General features: G+C 35.5%; 1 protein-coding gene across 2 annotated transcripts in view; it reads right to left on the bottom strand.

Annotated features, from left to right (window-relative positions):
- LOC145277932 (coiled-coil domain-containing protein 102A-like) overlaps positions 1-14,312 on the bottom strand; it is a 100,389-nt gene that overhangs the window by 21,952 nt on the left and 64,125 nt on the right. For both annotated transcript variants that reach the window (XM_080130008.1, XM_080130009.1), the window contains 2 exons: positions 6,898-7,890; positions 3,740-3,848 (listed from right to left, as the gene is read on the bottom strand). In XM_080130008.1, coding sequence (XP_079986134.1) covers positions 3,740-3,848; positions 6,898-7,715 — 927 coding nt within the window. In that variant the 5' untranslated portion in view covers positions 7,716-7,890. The remainder of the gene's footprint in view (positions 1-3,739; positions 3,849-6,897; positions 7,891-14,312) is intronic.

Genomic DNA, 14,312 nt, shown 5'->3' with positions numbered 1-14,312 from the left:
AATTTGGTAAATTTGTTAATATATGGAACGGTCCATCAAAAACTTGTTTATGTTAGACTTTAAGACAATATTGTAGTCAGCTAGAAAGCAGAAGACAATTCCATAGGTGTACAGTTCTACGAAAGAAGTTTTGTTCATAGAAACTATGTTTAGGTTTAGGCACAGATAAAGAGTGGGGGAAATTATCGGTAGTGTTTTCTGCTAGACGGGTGTTTCTTGTGAAAGTTTGGCGAGGGGGGACCATAGATTGGAGCTCAGTCAAGCACTTGCCATGAAAACAACGATAAAGCAGAGACAAACTCGCAACATCTCTTCTGTGAGAAAGAGGTTGCAGGGAAGAGAAAAGGACATATCCTATGAGGCTACGAAGTCTATTTGTAACTCTGCCAAGGCAGGACAAGTCCTTTCTAGCAGCTCCTGCTCAGATGTAGCAACAGTACTCCTTCCTTGGATGTACCTGGCTCTTATATAGATAGAGAATTGCATTAGCAGTGAGATATCTACTGGATTGATAGAAGGATCCCATCATTTTTCCAGCGGCCTTAGAAATGGATTTAATGTATGTGTTCCATTTCAGATCAGGAGTATAGGTCAAGCCCAGAAGCTTGTCAAAACATGAGGCCTCCCCAAGACGAGAGTCATTCATTTCAATTGATGCCAGATGGGGATCAGAGCGTTGATGATGTAAAGAGAAAAGCTTGGTTTTAGATGCATTAAAAGCAACAAGCCACCTCTTTCCCCATTGTACGACATGCTCAAGATCAGGGGAGAGAGAATCGGAGAGAACTTGGTCGTTTACGGTCTTAGATGTGCTACCATAGATAGTAGCATCATCAGCATAAATGTCTATGAATGATGTAAGGATGTGATTTGGAAGGTCATTAATGTAGATCAGGAAGAGAGTTAGGCCCAGGATGGACCCCTGAGGGGCTCCAGCATTAATACTGTGAGCTTCTGATTTCTGCCCATCAACCATTATTCTTATGAACCTATCTGAGAGAAATGATTTAATAATTAAGACATTTCCAGCTATACCGGAACTGGAGATCTTATGAAACCTTTATTTCATACTCTATCAAAGGCCTTTGATATGTCAAGAGCAATTGCCATAGAAAGGTAGCCTTCATCAAGAAATTCCCTAATTCTATGAGATAACTGTAAGCACATCTGCTGTAGATCTAGCAGAACGGAAACCATATTGCGTATCACTAAGGTTATTTTTGCTGAAATGGTTGATTACTTCTCTATTTAACACAGTTTCCAGCAACTTACTCATGACGCACAGGAGACTTATTGGCCTGTACTGAGAGGGAGATGAGTGATCACCTGAATTCTTAAATTCAGGGCATACTGATGAGATTTTTCAGGGTGATGGGAAGCAATTCTCCTTAAGACAACGTTTAAACAGCTTTGTAAGTATGGGCGCTAGTTCTGGTTGAAATTTTTTTGAGTATTATAATTGGAATATTGTCAGGGCCTGTTGCTTTACTGGAATCAAGGTTTTTGATTAGTTTGGCAACATAAGATACAGATATTTGTATATCACATAGCGTATTTTCTGATACAGGAAGAAATATTGGGGGTTGGCGCCCTTGGTCGCAAAAGGGTAGAATTAGCTGCAAAGTTCTTGGCAAAGAGTTTGGCTTTGTCTGATGCTGATGAGATTATCTCAGGTCCATTGATGATAGTTGGGATAGAGCACACGCTTCTGTTCAGCATTCTGGTCACTGCTCAGCTACTTTAGACTTAACAGACTAAGCAAACAGCTCTCTTGTATTCTTTATTACATTTTTACAGTAGTTGCTGGCAGTCTTGAAAGCGGCTTTAGTCTCAGTACATTTATTATGTTGGAAGCAATGGAAAATGTTATTTCTGTGCGCAATGGCAGCAGCACATTCTGGAGAGTACCACGGCTGGTTATTAGGTTTTTGCTGGAACTTTTTTGAGGGTATGAAACGGTCTATAACTACAATTCATCATTATGTCAGGTCTGATACTATAGAGGACACATTTTTAAACATGGAATGCAGAGGTAGATCTGATATGAATGTATGGAAGCTACCCCAGTCAGCCATAGAGTATCAATATACTGTACGGTGGAGAAGTACATCTGAGGACTTGTTACATTTCATTTTTATCTTAACTGATACAACTGAGTAGTCGGAAGATCCAAGTGGAGACAGAACGGAAGCTGAACACAGTTCAGGGCAAGTTGTGAGAAAAAGGTCTAAGAGACTTGCATACTGTCCGTCAGTATCGAGCACACGGGTGGGTTCGTGAGCAATCTGAGCGAGGTCATAAGCAATGGAGAAATCATGACAGAACCTTCCCTCATCATCTGTCTTGTTTGAGTGAGTTAACCATTCCACATTTTGAACATTGAAGTCTCCACGGACATGAATATTAGCTGAAGGATAAGCAGATAGGACGTGGTCAATTTTCTCAGATATGCTTTTAAAGATAGTAACTCTGCTGTTGTGGGGGCGACAGAGACCAAATATAAATGGAGTAGTTTGAGCAAGTGCAACCCAGAAGCACATATAGGGTAAGTTAGGATCTTCTCTAGAAATGTTCCTACCACATAGAAAGCCATCTTTAATATAGGCACATATTCCATGCCCATGGCGATCTTGGGGGTCAGATTTGGAAGTTAATTAGAGTATCCTTTAATTACGAACTCATCTAGGGAAATAGTCTGTCCTATGCCAGTTTCACTTAGAAATAATATGTCTGGTTTAGTCTCCTGTAATTGGGTTTCAACCTCTGGAAGGTTAGAACGTAAACTCCTAATGTTCGAGAAGGAGACATGGTAGTAGGGGTCTACGTGAGAAGTTGGAGATCTGGGTTTGTGTATTTTTTCTTGAAACTTTTCATAATGGAGTTTTGGGATTTGTGGACTAAGTCAACAGACTTGCTTGGAGCAGGGCAGAGAGGGAAAGTAAGAGAGAAAGAGAAATTAATATTTTTTTTTGTAGCATATAAAAAGGTAAAGCCATAACAATTACACCACTAATATGGCATCGAGAGGCCCCACCAGAAGCTACTGCATGATCCAGAATCCATTCACCAAATGGCAATACAGCAGCCCCAGTATTTTGCACCTGCTTATAGGACAGCCTCCTTAGTGGTTAATCCAAGGTTCGGGTCCCTGATTATCAGACGGATAATGTCAGTCCAGATAAAACGTTTATCTCCAGCACCTTAACTACTACAAAGATAGACATAGAAACAAAAAATTTCTGACATCTCTGGCAGCTGTTCACGCAAAATACTGCCAACCTAGAATACAGCTTTTTCTTCTCCCTTTGTCAGAAAAATCACTCATTAAAGCAAATAAAACCACTAAAACCTTTTGCAGATAGGTAGAAAAGTAACTTATCTTGCCTTTGATAACATTTATTTATATATTTGATTTTTGACCACTTTTTCGAATCTGTCTATAGTAACACAAATCCGACTTCTTTAATGAAATTTGTTTTGACTCTCAGCTTTTTTTATGATAGCAGTAGTAGTGACACCTCAATGTGTTTTTTAGTTATTGTTTTGAAGAAAATATTCAAAGAAATGGTTGTCTACTCATTCAAAGGGGTGTCGTTACCGATAGTTCTGCTTAGTCTTACAGCTTTTTAATATAGTAATTCTCATCTTTGAGCACTGAAACAACAGTACATTGATAGAATAGCATAGATTCAGCTTCAGACAGATACCAAATCTCCACTAATAATTGTAGATTACTTACCTCTGTTATTAGATCAATTTTCGACTGTTTTATTTCTTCATGTTTTGTTTTTAGTTGAGAGAATTCTTCTTGCAGCTGGTCCACTTGTTTAGATAATTTGCCGTTTTCACTTGAAAAAGAAAATGAATAGAAAATTAATGGAGGTAAAAACGTACACAAACAAGTTTGGTAAATCGATTTTTCTTTTATCAAAATTTTTAATAAAAAAAATCATGAAAACATCTATGAATATACAGGAAAGATTTACAAGGTAGTTATGGACTATTGGTTACCATTTTTTAAATTTTATTTTCTAACTTAGAAAAAAAATAAAGATATGTGTTATATTGCGATGTTTATGTTGAATATTATTATTCTACAAAAACAAAAAACGTTTTTTTTATTGATTAGTATTACTTAGACTATTGTTTTCGTCTTAAGTGCTATTTTTGCAATCTTTCGGACAATGTAACCTCTGACAGGGCTCTACGGACAAACTTATCTTTAGCTGACCTAAATATTTTCGTTTACAAGCTAAACAAAACAGAAAAATTACTAGCCAAACCCACATGATTTTTAGAATATTTCGTTCATACTAGCCAAACCTTGTTTTTTTTGTTTTTTGTTTTTTTAGCAATATTAAGTTTTGAAACTTTTTTAATTTAATTTCACTACTTTAGCGATGAGGGGGTTACCTACCCTTTGTTTTGCATATAAATCCGTCACCCCTTTTATTGACAGGACATATTTTATTTTTTAAAAGAAAAAGGTAGTTTGCTTGAAGCATTTCTGGTAAACAAATATGAAGAAGTATATTCTTATACTCATCCATAGTTATTTACCAGCAATTTATTTGCTACAGCAATGCAGGGAACCAGGTGTTGAAGTGACATATTAATAAAAATAGAAAAATGAATGAAGGTCCTGTAAGTATTTTTTTTTAATAATTTTTTATCTTCATATATCTATTTTCTAACACAATCACAAATGCAATATGGACTTACTGTTTAAAATAAGCGGAATGTTTTTTTTTTTTTTACATGCGTGTTTCTGATTATGGCTAAACTTTGTGGCAACAATCAAACTCATGATTACACAATCTAGTCTGGTATTTTATCACTGAACCACGAGGCCTTGTCAAATTTTATGCACAATTTTTATCACTTTGGAATAGAAGATCTGTTACGTTTTTTTTTTTTTTTTTTAACAATATTAACAGTTTTGAAACATTTTTTAAAAATTTAATTTCACTTCCTTAATGAGGGAGTTACCTGCCCTTTGTTTTGCATATAAATGTGTCACCCTTTTTATTGACAAAATCTGTTTTATTTTTATTTATTTACTTTAAATATTTTTACATGCTCAGTAATAAAACAGCAGATTGGGGATTGTGTAGTCATGGATTCGATCCTTGCCCAATAATTTAGCCACACTGATGACGACTGATAGAAACTGATGCACTTAAAAATATTTAAATATTTAAAAAAATAAAAATATCTTTCAAGGCTTAAACTGGGCCAGATTTTGTATGCAGACATTTTCAATGTTATCTATTCTATAAAGATGAAGGACTGACATTATTTCCAATACATTAAAACAAGAGGTAGGAACGAGCTGGGCAAAGATGAAATAGGTCAAGGTCAAGGATCAAGTGTAATTAGGTCACTGAACGTGATGGAATTGTGATTGATTAACCACCCTGTGCAACATTGCTCAAGACTGCCGTGCATGGACTGCTACGGTTTGGGGTGTTATGTAGGCCAGAGAAGAAACAAATTTGCAACATCATAACATTGTTGCAATGTTGGGCTAATGGATAGAGTGTTTGTTTATGGGGATTCGCTTTTGGAGGTTCATGCCCAGCATCTGTTTTTCTTTTCTTTTAATAACACTATGAGCATGAACCTCCAAAAGCGAATCCCCATAAACAAACACTATCCATTAGCCCAACATTGCAACAATGTTATGATGTTGCAAATTTGTTTCTTCTCTGGCCTACATAACACCCCAAACCGTAGCAATCATTTCTAAAACGTAACATTTTAGTTTAAAAAAAAAAAAAATACATGTATTTCTATTCTTTTTAAAATTAAATTAATTTCAGTTTGTTTTATTTTTTAAATCTTTTCTCTCCTATCTTTGAAGAAGACATAAAAAAAAATTCTGAAGTTTATGGAATGTGCTTAGATAACCACCCACAAAGTAACACGGTTGTTGCAACAGACCGTAAAGAGAAATCTTTCTAGACTAAGGCAGCGTTTAAGAAATTCGCTCAAGTGGTATATAATCATCAAAAAAATGCACAATATCCCGGAAAGAGCTTCTCTTTGTATTCCTTTTGCCAAAGTATCTGGTTGAGTGGTGGTCAGGTACTTCTTTTTTTTAGGGCAATTACATTTTCACGTTTTTATCAGTTTTTTTTTTTTTTTTTTTTTTTTTTTTTAAGTAGGATTACTGTATATTTTGCTTTTGAAATTGTTACATTAAAGTACAGTTACCAAATCCCCCCACCATCCATATACTTGAATAGGATATCAACATTGCCCACGATGGAATTAACATATAGTTATGAAAAATTGCTCAGTATCCTTAGTATAGCAGGTGTGTCCAAACGAAACTTCATTTCTTCTATTTATTATTTGTGGTCCCGGGCCATGTCAGGTTTTGTTGGTCTATGAAACAAAGCAGTTATATGTGTGTATGTATATGCGTATATTTGTATGTCCAACTAAAAGTAAAACACTACAAAGCAAACACCCACAAAATTGGTATACTCTTGATCACTGTTGGTCTGAATGAATAATATCTAACATTAAGAAAAAAAAATTTTTTAATGGTTAAACTGGGCCAGATTTCGTTAGTGATGGATAGTTAAGCTTTTCCAATGTTGTTATATAACGGAGAAGGACTTACATTATTATTATTATTACTATTTCCAATATATTAAAACAAGAAAGAGGAATGGGCTGGGTGAAGGTGAAAAAGGGTTGAGGCAGAGGGATGTAGAAAAGTAGGGATGGGGAGAAACAGAAATATGGACTGAGTGACCTAGAAAGATAGAAGCATTTTATAATATAAAGATTTTACACACTTCAGCCCCTTCTATTTTGTTTGGATTTTTACCCAGCAATGCTGGGTAGCCCTGCTTGTAAAAGAATAAAATAAAATTAGAAACTTACTCGTGCTGCATTTGTAGGCTTTTGTGCGATTCTTCTAATTTAAGAGTCACCAACGAAAGATTCTCTTCAAGTTTTGAATCCAAGTTTTCCTTGGCACCAGATTTTGGCAATGTTGAGACGGGTGAGTCTACATGAAGCTCAAGCTTCCCGTAATGGTTCTCGGCAGAGTCACTGTCGCCATCAGCTGCTGCTGCTGCTACTGCACCAACTAAATCTTCTGGATCCGCATCGTACTGGATCCCTTCAACATTGTTATTGTTAATATTATTCTCTTTGTTCTCCACGCCATCCACCTCAACCTGGGGATTGGCATCAACAATGTCAACGTTCTCTTTTTTCAATCTTGGTTGGCCATCGAGTTCTTCGATCTTTTGCTTCAACGTGTCGATCTCGTTGAGTAGCTCCTGCTTCTCTCGCTTGTGATCGGACGCCTCCTTGACGAAAGAATCCATCTTGTTACGCAGCGCTCTGTTTTCTTCGATGGCCTTGTTGCGCTCATTGCGCACTTTGCTCCATTTTTCGCGCCAGTTGGCTGTGCAGTCTGACCACCAGCGCATTGTCTTCTCCATCTGCGCCGTTCGGGAGCGAGCCTCCTCGAGTTCGCGAAGGTGGATCTCCTCCCTCTCGACCCACTCATAGTCGGTCATTTGGTTAAATGAAATCGGAGTGCTGCTAGCAGAACTCAGGCGTTCTCTTCCAGATGTAGGAGACATTGGTAGGGTAGGGGTGGCCCGGATGTTGGCTACATCTCCAGCTGATGAGAGTGTGGATGACAATGGAACTTTGTGTGCAGAGCTACTAGACGACCTTTGGCTCATTAGGAAGCAGCAGGCACGGTTGGGGAGGGGGGTGTCAAAGAGAAAAAGAGAAAGAGAGAGAAAAAAAAAGAAAAGGGGGGTTTCTTTTCCTCTCTGTCCAGTCAGTTGCAGGTGGGGGCATCACCTGAGATCGATGGAAAACATTTCTCTTTTTGACTGAAAAATTACTCCACACCTGTGGGGGGGAAAAAAAAAAGAAAGAAAAGATTTTAGACAAATACATAAGACAAAATAAAATGAAAAATAAAAATTTGTATTATTTATTGATCAAATGTTCAAACACCATCCATTAAGTAAATCTATTGAAAAAAAAAAAAAATCTGAGTTGATTTTAATTTCATTGTGAAACACCTACATGTCTCACCACACTAAAGAGCCATGATTCAGCAAAACAGTCTGTGGATGATTGATCCCCCAACCCTTTACAACACACACTGCTTTCTTGGAGTTCCTAGAAATGATACTGTTTCATAGCAATATAAGAAAGTAATTTCTTTACAAAAAAAAAAAAAAAAAAAAAAAATAGTAAGAGGCTAAGAAGATATTTATAAAATTAAAACCCCTTTCGCTGCCACCACCACCATCACCCTCTAAATCTAGACTGAACCACACTTTACACAATCTGTCAACCACTTATTTACATCTGTTAAGTAGATCATCACAATAAAACTTGTGGAGAGACACTACCTCCCTTAATAACCCATTTGCTGACCACCCATTGAGAAAACAATGGGTGTGTGTGCACACTTTCCCCCCTGGCCAAGGTAAACACATGGAATCATGGTTTCTTTGCTAAATGCGGAGGGACTATTTACAATCCAGGAAAAGGTAAATTGCAGCTAACAAAATAGAAACTTAAACAAGCCGCAAACTCTATTAATGATGCACAAAGTTAAAAAGTGGAATGAAATAGCTGATTTTTTTTAATTCATTGCAAAAGTAAATTAAGGCAAATGTTTTTAAAAAAGTATATTTATTTTTCTGAATCTTTGTACAGGCTGGAACGATAAAAATGTCGCCCTAGAAAATTCTGTTTGATGAAAACCGTTTTTTTTTTTTTTTTTTTTTTTTTGTGCAATCAGATGGCCACTGGCAGACGTTGAGTGTGGCAACAGGACTCAGTGCCGGCTAACAGATCCAAAGAGACCCTTCAGAAGGAGTGTTACGATTTTGTACCTTTCTCTCACTGCCCCCCCCCCCCCTTACCGCTCCTGACCTGAACCCGCTGGGACTACTTCATTTGGTTTCTTAGGTTGAGAACATCAACATAACCTCTCACAATACTGAAGCCAGCCTGATCACTGATATCTACCGAATATTCGCTGAGCTTCCGGCGGAGCTTGTGGAAAAGGCATGCATCCAGTTCCAGACCCGTATCGAGACTGTGATTGAGGTTGAATGTGGCTACATTGAACAGATGTTAGCTTTACTACATAATAAAGTTACCGGTATTGATTTTTTCAATAAAAGTTTGAAAATATAGCTGTAGTGTTGTTTTCTTTTTAAGGTGACACTTATCGTTGCACCCTGTATTATTCAAACTAGGGTTCTCATCTTGAGTATTATTCTGTTTCATGTGATGTAAGATTCAACCTTCTTTAGGTTTCGATAATAGTTTGAATAATCCAAATTTTTTTTTTTCAAACAATAAATAAAGGATTATGATATATATATATATATATATATAAAAAAAAGAAAAATTGTGCCCAAAATGTAAGTTCGTGAAAAATTAAGCTGTTCTTTATATATTTGCTCGTGTATGCGATTAAAAGTTTTGGCAAAAGAATTACAAAAAAAACTTGGCAAATATACTCGGTAAACCAAGTGCAAGAGAGATTCAAACAATTGCACTTAAAGAGAATGTATGAGATAGCAGGTGAATGACATCCAGTAGGATATCCCACTCCCAACTGTAACAAAATTAAAAAGAAATCAAAAGTAATGGAAAAAGAATAATTTAAGTAGTTTGGAATATTCAGACTATTGTAGTGATCTTGATTGTTATTTTTACATTTTTATCTTTTAATTCACTTTAAACAAGACATATCTCTACTTGGACATAAGGGGCTACTATTTGGGACCATGTTTAGAGGACATGAGAAAAATGTTGATTTACATTACATTTAAATTCTGCATATTATTATAGTCAGAGAAACAGATAACAGGAAAGGCACTCCAAAATCTATCTGTCTGAGGGAAGAAACTATTAGAGTAGAGCGCCTTCTGACATTTAGAGACTCCTACAGTGAAAGGGTGTGATTTTGTTGCTAAGCAGGTTTGTCGGGGGTATGTGCGTCGGAAGGGGGGCACAAGTGCAATGAGTTCATCAGCGCACATTTCATCAAAATACTTGCAAAACAGATGCAACACTGCGACAATGAGACAGGGGTTGAAGCTTGGTTGACAGTGCGAACCTATTAGATTAGAAACTAGATGTACCAACCCAGATATGGAAACAATACTCCATGCATCAGTGAATGGTGGCTTTGCAGAGATACAGGATACTCAGAGGTTAATGAAACTGCCAACCCTCTTCAAGTGTATCTTGCTGAACTCTGGAATTTTTGAGATGAGGAATGGTTCTTCGTATTTGGATTCATCGAACTACTGTTCTCATTTTAAGTGTGATTTTCACAACATTTCGGTCGATGTAACCTCCGACCTTCTTCAGGTGTATCTTGTCAAACTCAGGAATTTGGACGGAATTTTGAGCGGAACCCTTTATTTACTTGGCTTCTTTTTTTCTTTTTACATGAAGATCACCACTTATCGAGGCCCGGAGGACACTCAGGGATAAGGGTTATTGCGTGTACAGTGATCAATGAGATAGTATTCTAGTAATCATGAGTATTGGAGATTTGATAGAGTGTCTTAAGAGAGCGGTTTGTCAGTAATTTGTTTATGTTGTACTTGAAGACATCCAAGTTGTAGTCAGGTGGGAAACAGGCAAACGGAAGAGAGTTCCACAGTCGTGCACTTCTGAGAAAGAAGCTCTGCTCATGGAATCTTGGATTTAGGCACAGATAAAGAGTGGGGAAAATTATTGACAATAGTTTCAGCCAGACGGGTGTTTCTCATGAAAGATTGGCAAGGGAGGACGAGAGATTGGAGCTCAGACGAGCACTTGCCATGGAAACAATGATAAAACAAAGACAAGCTTGCAACGTCTCTTGTGGGAGAGAGACTGCAGGGAAGAGAAAAGGGCATCCCCCACTAAGCTACGAAGTCTATTTTGTACTCTGTCAAGGCAGGATAGGCTGTTTTTAGCAGCTCCTGCCCAGATGTGGCTGACAGAACAAGAGCACGTTATGTGAAGTAAATAAAGGGTTCCGCTCGAAATTCCGTCCAAATTCAGAGTTTGACAAAACATTCCCTGAGTTAGACAAGATACACCAGAAGAAGGTCGGAGGTTATATCGACCGAAACGTTGCGAAAATCACACTCAAGACGAGAACAGTAAACTGAGGAATACAAATACAAATCTGGGAACCTGTATGAAATTTCTTAACGGCACCTTTTATTTAATCCATGGGGATAACATACTGCCATTCCATCAGTCATAACCAGGTAGAAGTCAATTCACAATTGTGTTCTTAGTATTGCCTGCACTGAGGATTGAACCTTCAACATCCAAAACTCAACAATCTATAGTAGTTTTTGTGATAATTTATTACAACCACATGTTACAGCCTGGTAAAACATATCAAACTTTAAAAAGTATTAATTTCTAAGAATCTTCCTTTATATTATTATATATATACTAGGTCAATCTAAGGTCAACATTTAATTTAATATATATATATATATATATATATATATATATATATATATATATATATATATAATTATATTTTTACTATTAGTGTTGGGATAAAAAATCAGAAATCGAAAAAAAAAAAAAAATCGGAAATTTTGGAGGTATTGGAATCGGAAAAATTTGTGCCTATTTTCTGATGCCAAAAACGATTCTTTTAATTGGCTTTTTTTATTTGATTTTCTTTATAGAAAAATCTTCTGCTGATAGTAATAGTAAAATAATGAATATCTTTTGATCTTAAATTATCATAAAACTAAAATCGATAAATTATCCCTCACAAGTGTCTTTACGTTTAAGAAAATATCTGCACATTTAATGTGTGTTTTTGTGGTAATCATGAAATAGACCAACTTTATAGTTCACTATTTAGATCGGAATCGGAAGCAGAATCGGTAATTGTATCGGAATTGGAAAAAATATTGGAATTGTCCTATCCCTAACAATTTTTATAACTACAGACACTACTGTTTCATGCTTATGCAATCATCAGTGTAGAAAGTGATAATTACTGCTGGCCTGGAGATTCCAATAGTCATAAAGCCACCCTCGACTGTAGGCTAGTGTCTCTCCTTTAGGCCACCAGCAATTAACAAATGAATGTAAAGAAATTAAGAACACAGTAAACAGAGAGAGTATTCAAGGACAGGAAGTCAGAATGATATGCATATATTATAGAAATTAGAAAGCCAAATAATGACATATTCTTGTTTTTTCTTCTACAAAATAAATTATTTATCTTAAAGAATAAACAAGCTTTTGACTTATAAAAAAAAAAAAAAAAAAAAGAAAGTCTTTATCAGGTTCTGACTCTTTTTTTGTAAACTATCTTCCCATTGAAAATATAACATCTCTCATGGATAGCAGTCTGTGGAGGTGTTAGTCACGGTTGGTTTAAATGTTTTGTGCCACACGTGGCTGCATGTTATGGATTAAGAAATATATATATATTAGTGATGGGATGATTCCAGTATTTTTCCCCCTCGATTTTGATACAATTAACGATTCCGTACTAAATTCCCGATTCTAATACAATTACTGATTCTGATTCTTTATAAATCTATAATTATTTAACTATAAAATTGTTATTTTCCCCCGATTTCTGTAAAAACACATGTTAAATATGCAGATATTTTCCTAAACGTTAAAATACACTTGTGGAAGATGATCTATCGATTTTAGTTTTACTGGTATTTTAAAATCAATAAATATTTATTATTTTATCATTATTAACAGCAACAGAAAATTTTTCTTTAAATAAAATCAAATAAAAAGACAATTAAAAGAATCGTTTTGGCATCGGAAAATAGGCACCAATTTTATCGATTCTGATACTGATTAATCGTCCCAACACTAATGGAAAAGTTTTAAAGTTCAAAACATTGCTACATTTCAAGATTACATAAGACAAAATTTTTTAAAATATTATGAATCCTAAGGAGATTAATAGTGTTTAGTATTTAATGCAAAAATGAGCATAGATTTAACAATATTCAATCATCAATTTTGTATAAAGTACTCATTCTAAATCAACAGTCCATAACTTTTACCCCTTTTTAAACATATTTTGTAATCGTGCTCCAAAATTCAAATTCTGAAACACATACATCTGAAGAAACATTGTTTAGTGATGTTGTGGTGGCAACCACTTATTTACATATGCGAATAACATAACACTATAAATGACAAGCCTAGGTTGGCCTTGGTGTGTCTTACTCAAATGCCACCGGAAGTGACGCCGAAGAGCATACATGTCCTCCCACCAAGACTCTCTGACTCGACACCGTCATTTGTACATATTGTAAATATACCTTTTCTTTAATACACTTATTATTGCGTTATCTTGTTGTTTGCGTCTTCATTGTATTTCCTTACTAATTATTGTTCAACCTTGCAACCACAACAAGTGATGATTTTTGAAGCACGATTACAACATTAATTATGTTATAAATTTTGCATTCTACTTAAAATTGGGTAAGAACACTTCAATCACTCGGACACTTGACAATGTTTAGATGGAGTTTACATAGAGATTTCGCTTACATTCAACAAGTGTTGGATAATAGCATAGGGATTAGAAGTGCTCAACAGTTTTGATTCCGGCATGAGACACTTGTCTAGCCATACTGAAGTGCAGAGATACAGCGAAACAATCCGTCTGTGACAGACCCATTGAATTCGATTGTATCAAGGAAAAAATTAGTTTGCAAATTTAAAAAAATATATATAAAAAGGAAAAAAAAAAATCTAAAATTAGTCTCTTCTTGCTCATTATATCCTCCCCCTCTATTCTTCAGCTATTGTTTAAATAGTATTACTACTCACGATATTTCCTTTTGTTATGTTGTTAATTTATTATTCCAATTTTGACAAACACCACATGAAATAAAAGCAGGGAGAAAACAAGATACAATGAGAGAGAGGATGAAACGTAGTAAGATGGATCACTAGATGAGTTAATTGTAAATTTTGATTAATTAGAACAATTAAAATGGATTCCCCCCCCAAAAAAACGTAACTCAATCCAAAAACTAAAGAACTCAAATATTTTAGCAGGCATTGTGTGATTGCGATATACAATAAAAAATTTTTAAAAAAAATTAAAAAAAACAAAAAAAAACGATTATTTCAGCTTTAGTATATCAGATAGATAACATGGAATTAATTCTGCTATATAGTAATGATAATAGTATTTACCTTCATTGATAAAGAAATTAATTTTATCAATGAAGATAAATACTTTTATTATTATGTGCTATCTGCTCATTTACTTGAATGACCGA

This window comes from Euprymna scolopes, chromosome 6 (assembly GCF_053919585.1).
Source record: "Euprymna scolopes isolate OS-2025 chromosome 6, ASM5391958v1, whole genome shotgun sequence".
NCBI lineage: Eukaryota > Metazoa > Mollusca > Cephalopoda > Sepiida > Sepiolidae > Euprymna > Euprymna scolopes.
Note: the sequence above shows the minus strand (reverse complement) of the source record. Positions and strands in the feature narration are given on the sequence as shown.